This window comes from Oenanthe melanoleuca, chromosome 3 (assembly GCF_029582105.1).
Source record: "Oenanthe melanoleuca isolate GR-GAL-2019-014 chromosome 3, OMel1.0, whole genome shotgun sequence".
NCBI lineage: Eukaryota > Metazoa > Chordata > Aves > Passeriformes > Muscicapidae > Oenanthe > Oenanthe melanoleuca.
In genome coordinates this window covers 95,942,206-95,967,322 of record NC_079336.1, presented here as the reverse complement: position 1 = coordinate 95,967,322, position 25,117 = coordinate 95,942,206, and the positions used below count along the sequence as shown (strand labels likewise).

The 25,117-nt window shown below is 36.9% G+C and overlaps 1 protein-coding gene across 6 annotated transcripts in view; it reads left to right on the top strand.

Annotated features, from left to right (window-relative positions):
• Positions 1–25,117, top strand: part of NRXN1 (neurexin 1) — a 668,503-nt gene that overhangs the window by 293,167 nt on the left and 350,219 nt on the right. For all 6 annotated transcript variants that reach the window (XM_056487060.1, XM_056487058.1, XM_056487056.1 and 3 more), the window contains 3 exons: positions 19,148–19,270; positions 23,963–24,344; positions 24,860–25,050. In XM_056487060.1, the coding sequence (XP_056343035.1) occupies positions 19,148–19,270; positions 23,963–24,344; positions 24,860–25,050 (696 nt within the window). The remainder of the gene's footprint in view (positions 1–19,147; positions 19,271–23,962; positions 24,345–24,859; positions 25,051–25,117) is intronic.

Genomic DNA, 25,117 nt, shown 5'->3' with positions numbered 1-25,117 from the left:
GAGGTGGCATTTTGGGGTCTTCCTTGTTGGAAGGACTGAAATTTTTAAAATTTTAAAAAGTTAATCAGATATCAGGTCACTACTGAACTTGTGTTTCATTAACAAAATGTGGCTAAATATGCTAGATATTTTGTGCTAGGTTAGCAGGTCAGTGTGCCCATAAAACCATACATCACTAGACATTCTCCCTCATGTCAGTCAGAAAATATGGTTGCTGAAATGTTGGGTTTGTACATCCTTAAATAACTTTATTGTGTTCCTCAGAGCTACAAGTTTATTGTCTGAATTGTCTGTCAGGCAGGAAATTAAGTGGTCCTTTTAAACTGCAGATACATGTAGGTCAATGCTGGGGCTGACTCCAGGAGAAAGGGAAAAACTTATCTGATGAGCAGAAATAGTTGCTGTTCCATATTAAAGTTCATAGGGTGAGGAGCTCATTTAAAAAAAAGACTGCAGTGAACTGTGTTGTATTAAATAATATTAATGTATCAGCAATTTTTGACATTAACCATTCTGTAAAAAATAAGTTGATAGTTTTAGAGGTCTTATACATTGCATACAGAATTTATGAACTAATCCTTAAAAGTTGTCTAAGAATAAAATATATTAAAAATTATAAAAGCATCAAAACATTTCTCCCTTTCAAAGAAGAAAGCAATTGTTACCCTTTAATTTAAACTATCAAGCAAAAATTATATATAGCTGTGTGTGAATCCTATTGAAGTGAATGGGATTTTTACCTAGTATTTCCTAGAGACAGAATTTCATCCCAATAAAATTTCCATTGCAGTTCAATAACAGTTTCTGAATGATCTGTGAACAAAAGTAAGTGTGCTGTATTTTCATATTTTTCACTGCTGTAACCTTAAAGGCTACAATCTTGACTTAATTTCAATTTCTTTTTTTTCAGTTTTAATTATTCCAAAATATTAGTATCTGAAAGAATCCAGGTAGCTGTAAAGACTGCTGGCTTTAATATTCAATATGCTTTTGTCACTGACATCTGCAATCTTACACATTATTTCATCTTTTGGGCTGTGAGGGTTTATATTCTTATCATTGCATTATCACTTCTGGAAATAAATTTTCTATATTTTTATATCAGTTAGCCAAGTAGGACTGTAGGAGGTTTTTTTATTAATTGATACCACTAATAATGTTAATTGGTAAATGGCTGGCTCTCATTTCCCACTCTGATACTTTTGTTCAATAATCAAAACATACAGGATGGGTTTTTGAATGGTGCTGTGAAAGATTTCTCAGCTTGTGGCACACAGGGCAGGGGAGATTCAGGTTAGTTTTCTAGTGCACAGCTTTGCTTCTGTAGGCAACAACTCACAGAGCAAAGGCACTGAATTTGGTTATACTCACATATAGGACTGTCAGCAGGAATGATTATGAATTGCAGGATGTCAGGGAACAGAGAGTGCCATGGTAGTAACTGTGTACAAAATTCCCCAGGGAATGTGTGAACCAGGTTTGCAAGCTGGGTGTCCACCTTTACATTTTAGGAAGAATTTTCTGAGCTTGGAAGGTTTTCTGTTTGTTTTTCCAGTGAAGTGCCCCTTCAGTGGTTGCATTTACATGCACCCCTTGTTCTTGTGTCTATCTAGTTATTCACCCACTCTCCATATAATTTATTGTTCCTCTCATTTTACTTTCACATGCCATTTCAATTCTCTATTCTTCTCTATAGCCTTTAACCTTTTCTTCCTTGTTTAGTATGCTCATTCTTCTAATTTTTTTCTGTTCTGCAGATGTGCACATTACAGTTGATTAAGTTATTCTATTTGGAAACATCTGTTACTGAAGCATTTCTTTCTTGTCAAGGTATCCTACAAATACAGGATATGACAAGGAGCTTTGTCAAATTATTGGTAAATAAGAGGAGACTTGTATCTATTAAAGAACTAGCAATGTTATTCAATTACATTATATTTTCAATGTATACATGAATTTTAAGCAGTAGAAAATCTTACATGGAGACTATACACCCTTTTAAAAGCTACTGCTTGTAAAACTGCATTTTACTACAAAATCCAGAATCTTTAGCTGTGCTCTTATGGATATTCCTAAATCTCCTCTGATAAGCAAATCGTTAATACATTTCCATTGCATTTTCACATTTCACTATCTGGTGAAAAGAATTATTAGAATATATTATTTGCTCCCTTTTTTAGCTGTTGCTGGCAGTAGAAAATCATTAAAACGATTTAATTTCATAGCTCAACCCAAAATGTAAGATTTTGTACTTGGCCTGTTTTCTTACATAGTGCTTATGAATTGCATGAGTTTTGATCTTTCCCTCATTAAGTGTGGCTGACAGCCTGGCAAAAATATGCAAAAGAGTTTTACCATAGAGGACATGCAGCAAATCAGCAGGGTACTTTCTCTGCAAGTTCGGTCAGGAGCTTCCCTCTCTTTGTGGCATGAAGTTTGAAATAATTATAAATAATTCTTTTAAAATTTTGCTTATACTTTGCAGATTTAGAACAGGAAGTCATTGGATTCCTTCTCATTCAGCAATATCAGTTTAAAAGCCCCTTTTCATATAATTTCCTGAAAAACAGAGTCTGCTGCTATGCAACAAAACTGAAAACATACCTGGTCCTGTTCAATCAAATTCTGATTACATTCTCCCAGTTGCTAATAGACAGCATTCAAAAAAAGGGGAAAAGTGCTGCTTTGCTCAGAGACCCTCACTGGATTACTCAGTCCTGAAGCTGCACTAAGACCATCCTGTCTTGCTCCAGGCACTTATTTGGAACAAAGTTTGAAAACAGGTCAGTTTGGGTAGAAAGTTCAGGTTTGAAAGAAAAAGAGTCTGGCTGTATAAATATAATCAGGAGGGCTGAAGTCATTAAGGGAGAGCACATAATTTATTCTGTATAGCCACAGAAGCCAGTTATGGGAGATGCCTCTAATTTCTCTTTCCCTGTTGAATAGAGGATGGAAAGAAGTGGTGCTACACAGGTGAGCACAACACATTAATTGGCTCACTGGGGCAGTGATTGCAAAGCCATTCACCTCTTCCTGCAGTCTGCTTGCCCACCTACTCTGGAGAAAAGTAGTGGATGTTTCTTGGATGATAGGAGAATAAAGTGAACCAGCAGGGCCCTGCTGATCATGTTTCAAAAGTTTGCATACCATTCTTTGTTTTTTGTGTTGCAGAATTTCATCTGTCTCTAAAAAACCAGTCATTTACTTTAAAAACTCTGTTCTAACTCTCTTCCTGTCTGCTGCTCCTGCTCTTACATTGTCCATTGCTTTGCAGCCAGCACAGAAGTTTCAAGTGTGATAAATTTGACTAAAGTGATCAATTAACAAAATTGTTAATTTTGACTTGACTTTTCTGACCCCTATTGTATAATAAAAGGACAAGGGGGAGGCAGGATGGTACAGGGACAGTAGAAAAACAACCTCTAGTAGAAAGAGTGCATTGATTTTTTTCAGCAGCACAGATTTATGGTATCCCAAAATGAATTCATCTGGCCCACATCTAAGCAACATCATCCCAGAAAAGTATGTGTTATGTACACAAAGGCAGAAACATCACTTCTTGAGACGTGGAATGCTCGATCTGTATCAATTAAGGAAGTGATATTTCAGACAAGGGTAATGTTGGAAAGGTTTCTGGGCAAACGTGTGCACCTTCAGTTATGTACATCACAATTACTCTCGTCTGAATTAGGCTTATAAAACAAGCTGGATGTTGAGCCTAGGAAATATCTTATGCCCAATTTTAGGGAGTTTCAAGCATGAGGAGAAGCCATTGAGTATCATGAAGAGGGTACCTAGTAGGGGATGCCAGCTAAGGGGATGCTGTGCTTTTGGGTCATTCATACATGATAATAAAGGTCTGAAATCCATTTTATGTTGTGGCTTTTTGGGAAATTTCACATGGATAGCTTGGCTTGAGGGGACTAGCTTATTATGAAGAAATCTCTAGAATCTTGCACATAGAATTTGCCAAAGCTGTTGGTAAGGCCCCTGCCTGAACCTGCTTAGCTGGGGCATGGGAGACAATCATATTAGCAGAAAAAAAAGCTCAAACCTTCATTAAAGTGAAAATAAAGACTTTATATATGCTGCTTGACCATTTAAGGGTCTGTGATACTTTCTCCCTAACAAAGCTTTCAGGGTTGGCTGCTGGGGACTGAGGGCTTTGCTCTATCAGTGCTTTCAGCCTACATGAAGGACAGCAATGCAGTTTATTTCTGTGCCTGCATTCTACTTGCTCCTTATAAAACCTCATCTATGTTGCTCTTCCTTAGCTAACAGAGGAGAAAATTGCCATCAGTCTGCTGGCAGGCTGGCAGTAAAATATTGTTTCAAGTTCTCTGACTAGAAAAGAGATGTTTTACTTTTTTTGTGTGTATGCTTCTTTCCTGTCTTTTCACTCTTTTCATCCATATTACTTTTGTCTTTTTAAGTTGTGCATTCTACTCATGGTACTTTAAAGATATAGCTGGTTTAATAAGGTGCTCACTAATTAAACATATAGTAGAAATGTATCTGTGACTTTCTCAAGGCACTGCAGTGTGCTCTGCAATAGCCACAGCAAGGCAACAGTGAAAGCTTAAACTTAAGGCTATTTATGTAAATTTGAAAATTAGTTACCCTGATTGGTGGTGAAAATCATTAGATTAATATTCAGCTGAAGACCTTTTAGTACTACCACTTAAATGTTTTCAGAAACTCCTTTAAGATTGGTGAGAAGGAATAGACTTTCCATTAGTGATATTTCAGTGTATAATTTTTGCAATGCCAGGTATGTACAGTGGTCAGTTTGGTGGATATACAGGGCTCTCTGAGTCAGGGCCAGAGTGTGGTTATGTCAATGAGCTCTGAGCTCTGGAATGCTGCCAAAGTTTCACAAGCAAAGCCCAAGGGAAAAGCCTGAAGTGGACTGAAGTTGCTCCCTCTGATCCTTCAGCCTGAGCTCTGAAAGAGGAGCAGGGAGTGGGAGATCCTCTAAAACACTGAATATGACAAGAGGACTCTTGGGGGGTAGGAAAGCAGAGATTGCTGCAAGCACATAGCTCTCATTTTACCAAGAGGGACGAAGCAGCCTCCAGGATGTGCTGGATCTGTAAGAATAGACCGTCTTGAATTAATAAATCTTGATTTATATGCAAGGGAGCTATGCATGTCTAGCTCATACTGGTCTTAGCAAATCTTTCATAAAAGGGCTTTTCAGAAGAAGTAGACTAGGCTGTTTAAATATTTTAATGGGAAGAAGCACTTGAAAGTTAGTTTTTCATGTATAGCAGGTACTAAATTTCTCTTATTTTACTTTTATATTTTCTTCCTTTAGCTTTTGAGAAGTAAGATGACTTAATCACATTTCAGGACTGGTGATTTAAATTATCCTCACAAATTTTTTTTCCATGACAGAAAGTGGGTGTTAGAGTCAAATCTTGCAGGGGTAATAAGGAATCCTGTTCTAATCAGTAATAGCTAAGGAATTGAATAATATTTTCTTCTGGAGAAGAATGTGTAAAAGCTAATGTAATGTCATTCGTGTCAGTGAGCTGAAGAATATGTAAGAGCTAATGTAATGTCATTCATGTCAGTGAGCTGGGCTGCCATGGCAGTCATTCCACAGTAAAGCTCTGCTCCCAACTGCTCTCACAGGAATCTCTGCTAACATATTCATAAGTGATTGAGAGACGAGGATGAACGTGGAGATGATATTATTTGCAAATGCAATGTGATTAGTTAAGAAGATCAAATGAAATGCCATGTTTGAGGATTTTCTGAGGGGCTCCAAAATGCTGAATGACTGCACAGTAAAGTAGTAGGTGGAATTAAATAGAGATACTCACAAAATAATTCATGCTAGGAAAAAAGTAACCTTAATTATGTGAGCACAGCATTGGAATGTGGTGGCACTGAGCTGAAGAAATTGCACAGTCATTGTGAATAGATTTGTAAAACAGTTCAGTGCTCAGAAGTGGCCAGAAATCCCAGTGGATGGGGGTGGCTGTGGGGAGAGGAGGTAAGACCAGAAGAGAAAGCATTATGGTATCATGCAGTCATGGTTTATCTGCTTCCTGAGCACTCCATGAGTGTTCATTTCCCATTCCTCATGATTAACTTAAATGGGGTAAATACAAGTCACTGCAACGGGGAGGATTACAAGTATGGATTAGCTTTCCTACATGGGGCAGCTGGGCATGCCAGGAAAAAAAAAAGAGAGAGTATGAATGTATTTTTATAAATATATGATTATGCAGCCATAAGAAGCAGCAGGTGGTTAATAAATTGATTTTTAAATGAAATGGAAATACATCAAGGACTTTCTGAGATAAGGCTGTTTTTACAGCTGCAGAAGTCCCAAACATGTCCATCATTGGAAGCTGTGACTCTGTTAGAGTAGTCATTACTACAGAGCAGTTCTGCTTTTCTGTGCTGCTCTTGAAAGCACAGTGCTGAACTAGCTGGTCTTATGTGCCATTTCCCAGCTTAATTTACAACTTCTTTCCCTAATTATTTCATCACTAGTTTATACCCTATATTCAGAGCAACAGGAAATTGCTGGTGAAAGTAATCACAGATTCACAGAAACATTAGGCTGGAAAAAAAATATAAATCTATCATCAGCTGGGTGGTATACAGTCATTCTAAACTTTGTAATCAGATTCCATGAAAATTAGAGTGTTAACACACAGATGGCAGCAGATGACACAAGCCAATATTTCAACAAATTCTCAAAAAACTTCTTGATTAACTGTCTAATCAAGTCAAATTAGGGTAAACCATTAATTAAGATGGCTCTTTTATATTTACTAAGCATTGTGAATTTTTTATTTTTTTGTTTTTTTTACTTAGTAATAAGAGCTTTCTGGCCAGAAATTTTGGTCTGTATCTCTTTAAAAAAGAAATTCATTGTTGGTATTCAGTTTTAAGAAAAAATAACAGTAACTCAGCATTGGTGAGCTGATGATGTTTCTCAATTTATACACAGATTAAAAAAATCTCAGACTTCATGTAAAAACACCTTTCTTTGCTTTTTCTGCCTTTGTTTCTTAGGACTCACTGTTTCTAAGATATAATGCTCTTGAGAGGAACATTTATTGATATGTTTGCAGAAAACATTTAGAAGCAATTATAAATTAAAATTCTATGGAGAAACATTGTAGTATTGCAATACTATATATTGAAGACATTGAAGTTGTTTTGGGGTTTTTTTGCAAAAAATCTGTGTAAAAAGATACTAAAATCATTAATAGTTTAGTTAGAAAGAATTTAAATCTATTAAGTAAGTGACTAGAACTTTTTCAAAAAACAAAGCCTTAGTAATTCAGTGGTGCTGTGTTATCTCAAGAACTTTGCAAGGAAAACCAACCAAAATGCCATCTCTCTGCAGGTAGATACTGCTTTTCTGATCAGCACATCTCATGCTCACAGCTGTCATTATGTCCTAATAGTATAAGTGTTTGTGATTTTTTTTTTTTTTTTAATAGAATGGACAGGCATTTGGTAAGAATATGGGAAAGGGGAAGCAGAATTAAAGAGGATGTAATTGGAATGTGGTGTCTGGTTCTCATGAGCACAGCCAGTGAGCATTGCAGTATGTCTGGCATATGTTGAGGGGAATTACCAAGCTTCTGTCTGTCCCTCTCTTATTAATATATTCTATTTCTAAATGATCAAAAAAAGTGCAACTAATTGCAGTGAGAATCAGATCTGATCCTGTTTCTCAGCTTTGTCTGATGAGGAGAGCCAAGCTGCTCAGGGAATGTTTGGCTCCCTCTTGTTCATCAAAGGAAGAACCTAAAAATGACAAGGGTGCCAAAGTAAAACTTTTCATAAATCAAAATTATTTTGCTACATTTCTATATTTGTTCACTTGGAAGTCTGGAATAAATCCCTGGTAAGGTATTACCCTACTCTTTCAGCACTAAGCCCAGTGAAATTTGGTTATAGACAGTAGAGAACAGCACATGAGCAGAGAGCTTTTTGTCCTTTTCATGTGTAGCACAGAAATTGAGTTGTCCACCTCTTTGCATAAATACAAGTTCACAGAATCTGGTTTCTGAGTCATCTGTGGCATTTTGATGGCCCCTCCTTTACTGCATCTGCAAAAAACTTCTGTGTGAGTATGTATTAGTTCTAGTTCCATGGTTGCTTCAGAAAGGTGGCTTTTTTATCCTTGCAAGGCATCCTTTTATAAGTTCAGTCTTGATGAAGAAGCCCAGCAAGCTCTCAGCTACAACATTATTCTTCATTAATGTTATAAGAACAGTAATTCATTTTTCAATGTGCTTTTTTTTTGAAGAGCTGATAACATTAAAAACATCTACCCAGTGCATGTCACTGATGAGCAGTTACTTATATTAAAAGCACTTACTCTGTATCTAGCACATTTTGCATTTATGTCTATTAAAATGCATGAAACATCTATCATAACATTTTAAGCACTCAGTAGCTTATTACTGGAACCACATAACTGCTTCCTTATTATCTCTTCTTGACAATAACTTTAATGAATTATATTCAGGTAGCTGTTGAAATTTCCATCCAAGCACATTACTTTTTTGGATGACATGTCAAGAGGTTAACTTATGCTCCCTTCCAGCTGATTTCTAGGCCTCAATCCATCAGACAAGTCACTTCAAAGGAGGTATTGCTCTGTTGAGCTGAGACATCAAGATAAAGTTGGCTTTCTGAGATGCAGCCCCCTTTGGGAAGTGTGCAAGGAATTCTTCAGCAGTTATTTGTCTAGGCAGTCTTGAAGCAACAAGACACAAGAGGAAGACCAAGACATGGAATGAGGAAAAGCAATTAAAGAAAAAAGGGAGCTGTGGTTCATGTAGTTTATACTACTTTTTGGTATTATTTCTTATTCATTTTATATTCTGTCAGATTTTCCTACAAGGAGTGAAATGCATGTATGTAGAAATAAAATTTCATTAGGTAAAAGTTCCTCTCTGTCTCTGCACATTAAGGCTTTTCTCACTAGTAATAAAATCTGTCTGGAAAAGAAAGCTCAAACAGGTAAGTCAACAATTCCATTTTCACTTACATGCCATGAACTGTTTATATATGACTTGTGGAAATGAGATCAGAAGTAAAAAATAACAATCATGCTCCTACCATTTAAGGAGTCAAAGTCCTACCAAAATTTAAGCTCTATAATTGTTGAGTATTGGTGACAATTGCCTGCTGAATTTTTGTTTTGGTTCCTTTGAACTGTCTCTGCAGTTTTTGCTGTGTAATATTTCAGCAGCTTGAAATCAAGTCTGCTGTTTCCTGGGAGGAAACGACCACACCATTTGCTCTGGGGGGAAGAAGTATTCTTGCATCTCCAGCTAACAGGAGACAGCTGACACTTTCACTGACATGATACAAGACACTTAGGAGCTCAGCTGATGAGCTAATTGGCTGTGAATAAGAGCAGCACTGCCTCTGAAAGTCAGCAACACAGATTCTTGATTCCCTAAAATTGCATAAATCAAGATACATAGCACACCTTAAGAAAGTGCAAGTAGGCACTTCTGTCAAGAAGCTTACTTGTTTTGTTAAGTAAAAAATTGTCAGTGGCTGATGCTGAGCACAATCCTAGAGAGATGATAAATGGCTCAAGAGCATTGGAGAGCTTCTGTCAGTGTTAAAAACAATTCCATGAGCTAAAGCTATGCTTTTCTACTCAGACATACAAGAGTATACCCACCAAAGTCATTGGAGGCTGATCATAGAACTGGATCTACCTTTGTATTCATCTATTTGTAATTTCTGAAAACAATCTGCAATGTCACTATTAGTCCTCGTTCCCTGACTCCTGTCTACCAAGAAGTATCCAAGAATAAGCAGTGTCAAGAAATTGTGCTTTTTGATCCATGATAATTATAAAAATATTTTTAAACAGTTAAATAATCAATAATAATAAACCTTTAAATATTATTCTCATTATTCTTAATTAGGCAAAATGTTATGATTCAGCATTTAAATTACAAAAAACCCAAACAAACAACAAATAAAGGATATGAGTGTGAGATTTAGTTGTAAGTATTTTATAACAACTGCTTTTGGGATGAAGACACCTGTAAATCAAGAGGAACCTATTCTTAAAATAAAGTCACAGTCCAAATTCTCTTCCTTTCTATGCCACCTAGTTTCCAATCTGCTTATTCTTAAGAACATTATGCAAGATATAAGGGTAAAAGGAAATATTTAAGTTTTTTTTTGTTGTGTTAATTTAGCTAAACATATAGATTTTTTTTTCTATAAAAAAGGCAAATTTTGGATAACATACTTAAGTTGTGCTTACTTATAATTTAAAATGTAATGAGTTTTGACATCCATGGTTTTGATATAAATGGGCACAGTCAATATCAGTGTCAGAAAGGCTAATGTGTCAAATCTGTTTCTGCTTTTTTTTTCCTGTTGTCACTTATAATCTAGCCAATGTACAATAAATATTCTAATTCTCTCCATGAAAAAAAAAAAAATGAAATCATCAAATGTATACCTACTTTCTCTACAAAGATTGCTGTAAGTTAGGTTATTTTTACTTCACTGGGTTTAATTGGAAAGAAGTAGCACAGGTTCTTCAGGCTCCTAAGAGAACATTTGGAGACCAGTTGCATCTGTTGCCTGGAGCACCTTTGTCTCAGTATATTTTGTTTATTTTTTTATCAGCTGAATGAAAGTGATTAAGGTCCAGATTATAAAAGTTATTCAGATAGGCATCTTGCTGTGAAATCCTTCTTCCAAGTCATAATTCCTCCAGATCTCTTGGGCTCAGAGGAGACAGCAGAATTCCCCTGGAAGCTGAGGGCACCTTATTCAAACAGTAGTTTGGAGAGATGATGTCTAAGGAAATGGAAGTTATCAGGTGTAGCACACTCCATTTCTTTGAAAACTTAGAGGAGTGTTCTTGCTGCTCCTAGATATCCATGACAGGGAAATAAATGTACATTTCTGCTTCCATGTTTTTTAAGGTTTGGGTCTTTTGGTTTGGTAGTCAAGACCAGAATAAAGAATCTCCTGAAGTAAAAATCAAACCCTTCTTGGGAAAGGAGAAACTTAACTTGAATTTATCTTAGGATTGCTGTATTCCTCTACTTTAAGCCACATCTCACAAATCAGTAATATTGATAAAACTCTGATTTTATACAGAATTAATGATTATTAGATTCGGGCTGCCATTAAAGTCATATTTGAACAAGGAATATTTGCTTTTTAAAAAATTGAATTTCAATATTGCTTAAAATTGGGGGTTAATGTCACTTTTAGTTGTATTTTACACAGGAGTTCCCAAATTGCCTCATCAGTTCTCATGATTTTCAATCCTATTATTTTATAGAGAGGGACAAAGTAAATAATCATAACTCCAGATGAATTAGCCATTCTTTTCTCCATTAGTCCTACAAAGTTTTTGTTAAATAAGACCTAAAAAAAAATTTCCATTGAAATAAACTTTTGGAATTAGAAAGCTCAGTGTAATGCAAAAATCCTGTGTAGGAGAATTTCAGTCTTTTAAATGGATTAAAATTTGCCATTTTCTTTTTCATGTAATATGCAAGTTTGTGGTGGATGATATTTTAAAAAATACATTCACTTATCAGATGGGATAGAAGGTTTGTGAAATAGCTGTTTTCCTAATGTGCTTAGGTAATGAAGTCAGTGGTATTGATTTGAAAGTTTGTGTTAAGTTTGACTTTATAACAAAATGCTCAAACATATTCATCTTAAAATTTGTGGAATTTTTCATTATAGCAGCCATGTCAATGTGAAAACAAATTAAGATTTGCTAAAGCCACACAAGTACTTTGTGCAAGTGAATCTGCTGAATGCCAACTCCCACTGATAAATCCTGAGTGCACTCAAGAAAAAAATTTAGCCTGATTTAATGCAGGGTATGACCTTAGAGTATGATGTAAAGGTGCACAATCTTTGTAAGTGCACATTTTTTTACCTGCAGCAAATGCAAAGTAAATAATCTTGCACTCAAGTTTGTTTTTTTTTTAAATTAGCATAGAATTGCCATGTATTGAAAGTTCATGCTCACCTCACCTACAGCAAAGTCAATTGTCAGGTTCATCATGGTTTCTGGAAAAGTGTCTCAGAGCATCCAGCAGTGAGCTGGCAAAACAACAACCATGTATTTTCAAGCTCATTGACCTTGCTTTAGTTCAGAGCCTTGAGGTAGATTCATACAACCTTTAGTACTTTTAGCACATTTTCTGATAGTCATAATCCTCAGAGAACAGTATGAAACTGCACTCTTATTAAAAATACAGGGATCTAGCTGACTTCTGGGTTTAGCTGCTTTTAAAAGATACTTTTCTTGCAATATTTCCAAGAAAAAGGTAAATTGCATGTCCTTAGGGCTGTTTGTGTTTCACTTGCTTAGATAGATGAGTTACAAAACTAAATTAAAATGCAACTGATTTTAAGCCATAAATGTTTTAAGTCATACGCTGAGAGACAGATGGGTCAGACATTTCATAATGTAGTAACAAGATCATTTTTATCCTCTCATGTGCACTGAGTTCACAGAGAGTTGTAATTGCAGCTTCAAAACCCCTTTTTTTTCCAGGAAATACAGTTCAAATTGACCAGCAAGGCACCTTTTTGAGAGCTTCTGTCTTCTACATATCCTTTGGTCTAGCAGGGATGTCTAGAGGCCAAGACTTGCAACTCTAAAATTTACTGCTTTCTGATGTTTTTCTTTCTTTCTCCATTTTGCTGAAATTGAGTACTGGTCCAAATAGTACTATCTATTTGTAGATAATAAGCTTTCACAAGTGGTTCATCATCATCAGCACCTTTCTTGGCTGAATCCTTAGGTTTAATTCAGTCCAATAGATCTACTTGTGTTTTTTCTTCCCACCTGGATCCACTGGTTCTGTTTAGACATCAGCTGTGTCACAGTGAATATCTCACAGCTTAAAAGAAATAAATGGATCAGTATGTGTGATATTGCACCCCAAATTTAACAGTTTCCAAAAGAAAGACAAAGCTGGGAGTGGAAAAATTCACAGCAACTCAGACTATCGTCAAGGAAGCAATTTTGGAAAAAGGAGAGAAAAGAACCAAACAAATGAAAACTCTGTGCCCTCAGAGCTGGATATGATGCTTGATTCCTGGATTGGTTGTTTTTATATCCTTGCATGGATTTTTCTTCCCCAGTGAATTCACTGTGCATGCTCTTTCTCCTTGCTAGTGAACTAGATCAATATTAAATGCAGTCTGTTTGTAGTTTGGTCATCTAGGGGAAGCCAGCAGAATTTTCAAAAGTATCTTGTTTAGCTTTCTGCATTTCTGTATGAGAAATATAGATATGCCTCAATGGAAATATTTAATATTATATTCCTGTTACTCTGAAGAATATGATCTATTCTTACCGCTGGAATGAAGGCTGACAAATGAAATTAGCAGCTCCAATCTCCTTCATTTTAATTTCTGAAATGTCAAATTTTGTTTTTAAAAAAAAGGGATAAAAATACCCTTAACTGCCAATACATTACCCAAATTGCCAAAAGCAATTTTGACTATAATAAAACTATTGTGGGCTGCAGCATTTGGATCAAGCGATGCAAGATTGATATGTTTTTCTTGATACAATTCAGTGAACATGCTATTCTTGTGCAATTTTCCATATGAGTCTGCTGGGGAGAAAATACAATGGACAAAATTTCTTTGGCTTCCAATTAGATTTTTTTTTTCCAAGCTATCCTATCAATTAGCTGTAAATGATAACCTGATACACATTCTGATGTTTAAAAAGCAATGCAATTTTTCTGTTGGCAAGAAACCTGTTTAGCCAGATAATTTTGGGATGATACAGGCACAGCCATTTAAAATGCCATTTAAATGATTCTCTATATTAATTGACTTTTTAAGATCAGCTATGCTAATGAGTGTTTCAGAAGACCAGTAACATTTCTGCAGCCAGACTTAGAAAGGATAGGGAAGGTTAAGATGCCTTACCCTGTATGTCTTGTGTTTCTGTGTCTTACTCTGGAGGAATCTCTCCTGAACTTCTTGTGCTGCAGCCTGATATGTAATGCAGGTGCCTCATGAGGTTTGCACAGAGATTGTGAGTCTGGCTGAGTGCTGGAACAGAAGCCTCAACTAGAGGCATGTTAAATTTCCTCTGGAAAGCAGGATAACTGAGATGGCACAGAGTCCTCCAGTTCTGCACCAGGTATTTACAATGGCATTCTTAGGTATCTCTCAGACCATGCAGCTGTCCATATATAGCAAGCTGAATCATAAAATATTTCTTATTTTAGCTAAAATCTTGACAACCCTGACTTAAAGAAACATTGTCTATTAAGTGAATTGATCTCAGGGTTTTGTCTTCTTGTCCAAATATCTTTTTGTCTGTATGCCATCTGAAACTGAGAGCTGTAGTATGCACAGTTTTCCATTAGCAAACCAGGCTGAAACCACTGATCTTTCATATGCTGATTAATAAATAAAAAGTAGTGATTTGCCTGTATCTCTTGGGTTCCATTGGTTAGTGTAGCATTCAGTGAACCACCCAGTCTCCCTTCCTAGTCTCTGTTTATAGTGCCTCTTTCTATATTTCATATTTCATATCCATATGGCAGAATTGAATGCTCCAAGCATTTTGGTACATGACAATGGTAGTGGTGGATGGCATTGTGAGAAACAAATTCAGACAACTCATTTTGAACATGTTTTGCTACAATGCAAGAGCTAGTATCTCCTTTCAAAATCATCAGTTCTGTTCAAGTAGTCAGTTAAAAGGGAAGTATCACAGGATAGATGTCTATAAGAAGAAAAATTTTGTGTATTAAAGTTCATTGACTGATTCATTGGAATTCAGCATATCTTCAGCACTTGAATTAGGCTGAATATGCTCCTCACAAGGTAGTGAAGAGAATAGATAACTTCAGAGAACATTTAGAATATTCAGTGCATTGGAAATGGGATTATTTTTTTCTTCAGGAAGTTTATACTTTTTTTCTTTCATTTTGAAAGGGCTGTTAAGTTCCAGCTGAGGTGCTGACAACAAAGTAAGCTCAGCTTTGGATGCCAAAGCAAATATTTAACTGGGAATGTTTGGGGCTTTATATGTCCTAGCTCATAATGAATTGCACCATCAAGATTTGTACCTGTATTGACTGACTGCACAGTCTGCATTTTGCTTTGTAGAAAGGTATTTGTACAAGCAATTACCTGCTTTTAAATGGGTGTGGAAATTTTACTGCTGTGATGGACTCTGAACAAACTGTGGTAGCCATAAAAGTGCCAGTGCTTCTTTTATTTGGTGGTATCCATTTTCTCTGAGGATGCATAAAATTTGATAGTTATTTAAGCCTTTAAAAATAGGAAAAGAGCTGAACATAGACGTTGATAATACATTTAATATTTAATGAAGAGGAGATACTTAGTGGATTTTTTTTTCCAGTTTGCAACTTGTCTCAGAAAGAAAAGGTTTATGATTAAGGTTTTAGCATCTGAGAGGATCTGTAGCTCAGAAAGTGAGCCCATGCTCACTGGGTGTGTGAAGCAAAATAACTATGTCCTGTCTAGAAACAGACAGATGAGTTCCAGGGGAAGGACAGAATGGGAAATAGGGGTGGAGGGACATAAGTTTGGAATAATTGTATCAGTCCATGTAACACAAAACAAAATTTTATATATATATGTGTCTGTATATATATATATATATATAAATATGTATTATTTTAATTGGGGCTCTTTCTTTTCTTCTTGTGGGAGGTATAGAACTATTTAAAAAAAAAAAAAAGAAAAAAAAACAACAAAAACGGGTGTCAGTATGCCAATTCTTATTTAAATACACTTATTTAAGAGCACTTTCTGCTGGTGTGATTTAAATGGATCAGTGTAAAGTCAGAAGAAGACTGGTGAGCCAATGATTTAGTAGGTATGAATTTATAGTAGATTCACCATAAGAACTATAACCAGGGCACAAGAAGACTCTGTATCATTATGATCTCAATGTTTAAATTAATTTCAGATCAATATATTTGAAAGTCAGTGAGGAAAGTACTAATATGAACTATGTTTCAGGTTGACCAATGCCATTTAACAAGGTATGTTAAGAGTTTTCTTCTACAGTTCTGGTGGTCTTTTGGTATCAAGGGGTTCCTACATGTCTTTGTGTTTAAGTGTGTAGGCAATTTTCTCCTAAATACTCTGCTCACCAACATAGTTCCTGCCAGGAAGCAGCCCCAGCACTGCATTAGCACTGGAATGGTGAGCATCCATCCTTCCTTATCTCCCTCCTCAGCTGCCATGGAAAGCTGTTCTACTTTGCAGAGATGCAGCATGATGGGACAGGCAGATGCACAATCCCTGGGCACTGGACTTTGCTATTTTGTAGTTTCTTGTACCCTCTCTGACAAATCAAAGGCATTTTCTGAGTTGGAGATCCACCCCAGGAAAGAAAGGTCTCTTTTCCATGCAAGTGGATAGTTTCTCCAAGGCCAGGACTCTTTTCAGAGCATTGTTCCCATGGTGTGTTGTACCAAGTCTTGTCCTTTTCCAAGCCCTTTCCCCAGGGTCTCCCTAACCCTCTTTTGGATTGCAGTGGGAACAGGCAGCTTTTTACTTTTTACTAAGACTACTCTCACAAGGAAAATAGACTGATGCACAGGAAAACACACATTTAATTTTACAACAGGAACAGTTTACAAGTCCCCCAGCCATTAAAAGAGAATAGATAGATTTGCCTGTAAATGTGAGCAGCCAAGCTGGATTTGATGTTAGTATACACTGAGGCACATTTACACGAAAGGGACACTGCAGAGTGTTATTAATGTGAGAGTAAATTAAAATTACATATGCTTTTAGGTCTTTTAGAGATCTGAAGAGAGATAATGTAGACTAAGTGGTTAAACTACTTTAAAAATTTAAAGAAAAAGAAGGTTGGACTAACAAATAAGTATGAATACGTTTACAGTAATATTAAATGGTGCCTAGGCAGGTCTATTTACTCTCACTAAGATTTTGCTCATGTTATTTCAGCATTTTTTATAAATCCATCTGTTGTCTCCAAATCTAGGTAGAAGTTGGTTCCATTGAAGTGCCTAAAAGAAATGGCTTAAATTTTTAGGCACTGCATGTATACCAGCACATTCAAAGAGAATATTATTCACTTAAGCTTTGGGCAAAACTGGTCTTTCTCTTTTCAAAGAAAACAAACATCTAAGGTACAGAATGATTCCGGTAGTTGACCTCAATCATCTGCTTCTGCTGGGTTCAAACACCTTTCCTAGCTTGGTGTCAATACAGAGACACAGAGAAACAGTGTTATGAGACTCTCACTGCTTTTGCTTTGCATTTTTGTTCCTGGAGATCCCTTGGCATGCCCAAAATAGCAAAGGTTGCATGTAAAAGCAGGGCAATAAACCAGCAGCAATTTAAAAAAATGCTGACAGAAGATGGAAAACATCTGAGACGGAAACTGTCCAATATGCTGAACAGCTACATCAAGCTCTTTGTGTCCTTTTCCCTCTGTGCAGTTCTGAAGTCAGAGAGGCTTTGATTTTATTAGCAGATCTCACTCATCATTTCAGGGCAAGACTGACACATAGGTTAGAGTCACCTGGAAGGGCACAGTGCAGGTAATGGTCTGACTCAGGGTAGCCCTAATGTTTCCATGTCAAATATTATTTTATAATGTGTCTCTTTTACAGAATCACAGGATGGGTCAGGTTGGAAAGAACCACAGTGAGGCATCTGCTCAAGCTCCTCCAACCTCCCTGCTCAAGCAGTTTTATCCCAGAGCACATGGCACAGGAGTGTGTCCAGATGGTTCCTGAATATCTCCAGGGAGGGGGGATATCCACAGCCTATCTGGGTAACCTGCTCCAGTGCTCTGCCACCTGCACAGTAAGGAGCCTCTTTCTGTGTTCAGGTGGAACTTCCTGAGCCTCAGCTCCTGCCTCTGCTCCTGTCCTCTTGTGCCATCGTGCTCTGACCCCTCCCTGCAGACACTGACTGACATTGATGAGGTTCTTCTCAATGTTTCTTCTCCAGGCTAAACAGGCTCAGTCCTTCATCCTTTCCTCATTAGAGAGATGTTCCTGTCCCTTGATCATCTCTGGAGCCTTCCTCTGGACCAGCTCCAGGAGCTCTGTGTTTCTCATGCACAGAGTCCAGAATTTAACTGACAACTTTTAGTTATCGGCAGCATTTCTTCTGCCACAGGAACTGAAAAACAGGCCAGGGAGGTCTCTGTTTTACAATAATGTAATTTGCATATTGCAGATTAGCTTTGCCTTTTGGACAGTCACCACATGAGTTTTGATCAATTGGTCCAGCACTTGGTCTATCAACTATTCATGTCAATGGCAGCACAAAGTCAGGGTTTCTCTTTCTCTCTTTCACTTCTTGGTCAACAGTGAAAGGGACAATTTCCATAATCCTTTGCTTATGAGAAGTCTTTTCCTGGGCATTAAAGGTATCCTTTTTCCTTGGTTTGTGGGTAGTTTGTTTATCATGAGTACATTGTGCTGTACACAGAATTTTCATGAAATTGTTGGCTGTACTGCTGACAAAAATAGCAAATTAAAAAAAAACAAAACTTTATCCATTAAACAAAATGGGAAAGCATGGTTTGAAGATCTGCTAACAGCAGAAGGTACTAGATCTGAATATTAGCAAACCATCTAGATCAGGTAATAGATGATGTTCTGAGAAATCCTAATAAACAGAAGCTAAACAAACAGAGAAGTAGACATAGATTAAGAAAAATACAACACTCATGCACATACATTTACCACTTTTTATTTTCCACCTAATTATTTTTAATGAAGGAGCAAAAATCCAGTCTTGTAAATCCATACTTGAAGTTCTTTTGGCTCAGTAATCCCTTTTCTTAAAGATCTGCATAAAATTGAAAAGTGAATAACTAAATCCATGTTGACTGTGCCTATTTATGAAAACCTGGTGAATATACAATGTGTTTACATAGTTAAATAGACATTAGAAGTGTTTTAATGTAGTAGTTTTATGGTATACAGTATACAGTAGCTCTATATTTTGCTTATACTTGGTAATTTTCTTGCTTGATGTGACTTTTGGTGAGTTTTAACATTTGCCCAGCCAGTCTCTCTGTTTCTCTCTTTCTCTGTGAGGTTCACATGTAAACTGCTTTAAAGATTGCATAATGACTGTTTGGCATGTCCTACAGGCAAAGGCCCAGAAACCCTTTTTGCTGGCTATAACCTCAATGATAATGAGTGGCACACAGTGCGTGTGGTGCGGCGAGGAAAAGGTTTAAAGTTAATGGTGGATGACCAGCAGGCTGTGACAGGTACTGTGGCATTGCGATTCCATGATTCTGTGTCACTGGGGGGGAAAACACAAAACTAAACCAAACAAAAAAACAAAGCAAAACAAAACAAACAAACAAACAAAAAAAACACCATCCCAAAACCAAACCAAACCGAACCGAACCAAACCAAACCAAAAAACCACCATCCCAAAACCAAACCAAACCAAACCAAACCAAAAAAAAAACCAAAAAACAAACCACCACCCCAAAACAACAACCAAAAAAAAAAAACCCACCAAAGAAAAACCCACCCAGAACTAAAATGACTTTATCTAAGAGAAACATGCTTTTTTTCCCTTTTCTTGGGTAAGATTCAAAATTCACGTTGTGCATCTTGGAATGCTGGTACAAGAAGTGTGTTGTTACTCTTGATTTTAATGTTGCTCTAAGGTTGCAGTTGAAATTAATGGAAACCTTCTTGCTAACTTAAATGAATGTTTTTATACATGTGATTTGATACACCACTAATGAGAAGGCAAGCAAGATGCTTTTGGCAACACATTTTTAGAGCTAAGCTCTAAGCCACTGCTGGAAGAAAGAATTTAAAAAACATTTGAAGGATATTCTACTATGGTTTGATTTATCAGAAATGTTAATAGAGAATACATTGATTTTGTCCTGTACAAGACAATGCTTATATGCATGTTGTAAATAGCAACTGATCTGGCACAGCAGAATGTGCCTAAATTTTTTGTTAGCTATTTAGAATTATCCTTTGGTTTTGTGTGGAATTAAACAATTTTTATCATTAGTTCTAGGCTTTGTTTGCATGGAAACAAGTTAAATGTTTTGTTTGTTTTTTTTTTTTTAAGTAGGAGTTTAACTTTGTTAATAGTCCCTTTTCACCACAGCAGAACAGTGAGGGTTGTATGACTGGTAGAAAAATAATTCATATAGTTGCAAGAACATATTTTCTAGAATCAGAAATTACAAATATATTTTCAAGAGCTGCAGTCTGTTTATGTTATGAAGCCTAGGGTCATTTTCCCAAGAATGTAGATGGCCTAAATAATTTATTTGCTTTTTGATAACAGATTTATAATATTGGAGGAAGTATACTACAAAATATTATAATCTTGCTGCTTCAGCTGTTACTCAAGGCAGATTCTAATATAGAGAAAATTGTTTAGATCAAAATCCAGTACAAGATCCATGCACAATTCCCAAATTCCTCATGCCAGAGTTCTAATTTACAAATACTGCAGGTTATATAGGTTGGGTCCAGCTTTCTAGTGCAATACTTATATTCTTTCCTCAACCCAGTGTCTGCATCCAAAAATGGCCAGTTGACTTGAATTCCCTTTCAGTGCTTCAAGCTGGAAGTTGTCTGCATTTGCTTAATGTTATTAATCCAAAAGGAAAAACTCATCCCAATATTCTGGAGGGAAAAAGACATCCTAAGCTTCCTAAACTCCCTGTAGGAATCTGCCAATCTGTGGCCTCCTCCACCAGTGAGGAGGAAACTGTCATATGAGAAGGAACAGAGGGAATTTTAAATATGGGTACTCTACTCTTAGTTCCATGAGTGTCACATTTCCTACAAAGAAAACTTTATTGTTGTGTAAGTGCTGAGATTTTTTGGTTTTGGTTTTGTTTTTTTTTGTGGGGGGGTGGAGTATTTTTGTTTGTTTTGGGGTTATTTTTTTGCTTGTTTTGGGGTTTTTTCAACAGAGTATTTAAAAAGCCTTTACAATTTTAAATTTCAAATGTGTGTAATAGAATTTAATGTATAGTAGCTTTGAATTTCATAAAGGATATGGAAAGGGTTGCCATATGAGATCAAAGTGTGCTCGTTCCCAGCTTCTTAGAATTTTTCTTCATATGTCCCAACAATCAGAAATTTGGTTAAAATACAACCTCTTAATTTTTCATGTGAAAGGTTATGATAGTTTTATGAGGTGAATAAGGAAGTAAACTGAGTTCATACTAAAAATTCCATCTTCCTCCTGCCACACATTGTTTTCCTGTTTTGATTCTGTTTCCTGTGCTGTATGTGGAAGAAACCTCATCTGATGCAGAAAGCTTAAGCTGGAGGAAAAGCCTGACTTTCTAATTTTTGCAGATTATAAAATACCACTTGTTCATTCATGAGTTGTGCTTGGTTCTCTTTCAAAAATGCATAATGTGTGCATGGATACATAATATAATTCAGAGTCATAACTAGATTGCATTGGAAGCCATGCAGGTGATTTTGAAGAAGTTACTCATCATAGAAGAGTTTAAATACTTCCAGCCCTGATGAGCCTTATTTTCTAAGACTGTATAGAAAATAAAAGTGGTTGGAAGGTCACTAGATTTGGATAACATAATAGCTTATGGTTATGAACAGAATTTCAATTGCCCTTTTGTATGATGTTTTTCCACAAACCTGATAAACTTTAAAAAAACCAAACCAAACCAAACCAAACCAAACCAAACCAAACCAAACCAAACCAAACCAAAAAAAAAAAAAAAAGAAAAACAGAAAACAAACAAAACCAGGGAAAAAAACCAACTAAACTAAAAAAAACTACCAAATCCCCAAACACCCAACACTGTAAGCACAAACTACATTTTTTTTTTCAACTTCATTGCTGCATTTATGAATCCTGTGGAGCATTATGTGAATTCTCAAGTCCTGTTTGCATGTTTAAGAACTGAAATGTTCAAGGAATATTTGGGATGTGAGCCCAGATTCTGGAACATATTTTATTACTATGCTCAAGAAAGAAATGCATTTGATGTAGTGGGGATATTGTGCTACAGGCCAAAGTTTGGTGGATTTTTGCCATGACATTATTGGAATGCAATCTGAAGAGATACAAGCCTGAAATATATAATGTTGCTTTCTGAAAACTGATCCTCAACTCTTTGGCTGTAATCTAATATACAGCTCTTGTCCCAGCAAAAATTACACGTTTGACATTTTTCAAGACATCTCCCTGACTCATTACTGCACAGAAGAACCCACTTTTGCTTAATATATTCAGGGAAAGTGGTGTCTTCAGAAGTGATGTTTAGAAACAAGAACAAGAAGACTGTCCCTGGGGTTTAAGGTGCCTCTTGCAGTGCTCAGCCCCATGAGTGCAGATCACAGGTGGTGGTGCTGTTCAATAACAAGTTCTCCTACAGAACTCAACCCAAAGCTAAGTAAGCTACTTGTAAATATTTATCATAAGTTATTAGAGCAATTTTTGTGCCTGAATGGTATTATAACCTACAGAGCTATTTTCCCTGTGACTTCACTGATGTCTGTACTTGTGTCTCAGTACTGTGCTGTGACTTAACCTTGTTATGAATTCATCTCCCTGGGCAAATCCCAGATCTCAACATTGCTCTTTCCCTTGTTTTATTCCTGTCACACACATGTCCACAGACACTTGCTTATGGCACCTACAAAGGTACAGCTGTGTCAGCCTCCTCCAGGACCTGTGCAACACTTCTGACAAGTCCAGCCTGGGGCAGTGCTCACACTCTCTTGGAATTGTATGTTTGGAGATGAACAGAGGGAACTTGGCTTGTCAACAGCTTTGCCACTATGGCAACTTGTATTAGAGCAGTTATATGGCAGTATTTAGTCCAGCCTGGCTAGGTCTACTCTTCACCTTCTCTGTACTCCATTGACAGACATGAAGCAACTAAGGAATTAGAGAATCTAGGCCATGGTTTGCAAAAGGTACATTAAGTGTTTAAATTCATTAGTAATAAGAAGCTGTTATGCCACACAATGTGACCATGAATCAGCCCTGTGAAAATACTGCCCTACTTCTTTAAAATAAACATGAAAAAAATTGGACATTCTGTCAGAAAAAGGAACTCTTCAGTGAACACAATTTTGATGTGCTGGGTGAGGTATTTAGTAACTAGCTTAGAAATTTACCTGACCTGTATGCAGTGTAGTCTGGCAGTGCTGATCCTTTCCTCCAGATTAGCTTTACATCAGCAGATTTCAGGCTTCTTACTCTGCAGTGGTCCTTGCATGACAGAGAGAACTCAAAGGCAGCTGTGGGGCTTGCTCTTGGCCACCTTTCTGACATAAGCAAGTCCCTTGTTGTTTCCAGGATTACAAAACACTGGTATGCACCCTTCCTGCAGGCTTTCTGCCCAGCCCATCTCTTGGGCTCTGCCCCTTCTCCCATGGTTTATCCCCATGGTACAAAGCCAGTTGCTTTCAAACAGCTCTCCAGTCACTCAGGGCTTTGCAGCAGGGCTGGCATTAATGTACCTAAGACAGCTGAAACAGGAATCCTTCTTACCACTAATCAAACACATGGAATAAAATCCCTCAAGCTGTTCTGATTCTCTTTCATGAGACTCTGATATTGTTGGTTTAGCTCTGAGATTGTCCTTTGTGACCTTCATGTTAAGTAATTGTACTTGCTTATAGTAAAACCCCACATCTGGTTAAGTGTCACTAAAGTGAGGGATTTTGTCAGCAGTTTAATGTGCTCTAGTAAACTGTTTCAGTTTAGAAATCTTGCTGTTGGCCTCATCCAAATGTACTGAATGCTTTAGAAAGGCTCCTGGATTTACCAGTAATTGGTATGAACTTGGAAGAATTCCTTTTGGAGCCAACAACTGGCCTTGCGCATTCTGAAAAGTGTGAGAATGATGTGGATGTTTAATCACATGATGTGCTCTTTGACCTCCCATTTCAGACACTAACACATGTTTTCTTGTTGCTGTTTGAAGGTCAAATGGCTGGCGATCACACACGACTGGAATTCCACAACATAGAAACAGGAATAATAACAGAACGGCGCTACCTGTCCTCTGTGCCTTCTAATTTTATTGGGCATCTACAGAGCCTCACATTTAATGGCATGGCATACATTGACTTGTGTAAAAACGGAGACATCGATTATTGTGAGCTAAATGCAAGATTCGGGTTCAGGAACATCATAGCAGACCCTGTAACCTTTAAAACAAAAGCAAGTTATGTTGCACTGGCCACGCTACAAGCGTACACATCTATGCACCTTTTTTTCCAGTTCAAAACCACCTCCCTGGATGGATTGATACTTTTTAACAGTGGCGATGGAAATGATTTCATTGTGGTTGAATTAGTAAAAGGGTATGTATGGATTAGCATTCCAAATGTGTGTACAGGAGGAATACATGGGAAAGTTTAGGATGCAGATCTCCTTTTTGACTGGGTAGATGTGATCGATAAACGTTTCTTCATGTTGAACTTCATGTGCTTTATTGTGACTCTTTCTTTCAGATGAAGCTAGATGCCTGAAATGTATGAAAGTAAATAATAGGTATAACTTCTCTGGTGTTTGCCACAAGGAAGTGCTAGTTTATAGCCTCCCTCTTGTTCTCTCTCTCTCTACGTATGTATGCATGTCTTGGTACATGGAGTTCTCATTGCTTTCCAGAAACTTGGGACTGCACCTCAACTCATCCCAATGAGTGGCAATTTCTCGGAATGACAGTTGCTTCCCCATTTGGCTTTCATTGTTGTCTTCTGGTTTTGCCAGCTCTGCTGAGGAGTGCAAGCAAATAGGAAATATTAGGCATATTAATTATTGCCCCCTTGCTATGTAAAGAAAAAGGAAACTTTTCCAATTTTTTTTCTTTTCCCAGGTATTTACACTATGTGTTTGACTTGGGAAACGGTGCCAACCTCATCAAGGGAAGTTCCAATAAGCCTCTGAATGACAACCAGTGGCATAATGTCATGATATCAAGGGATACCAACAACCTACACACTGTAAAGATTGACACTAAAATCACAACACAGAGCACAGCAGGAGCCAGAAATTTAGATCTCAAAAGTAAGTACAGTTATTGTTATATTATCTACAGTGAGAACCATTACAGAATAATAAACAGAATAAATAA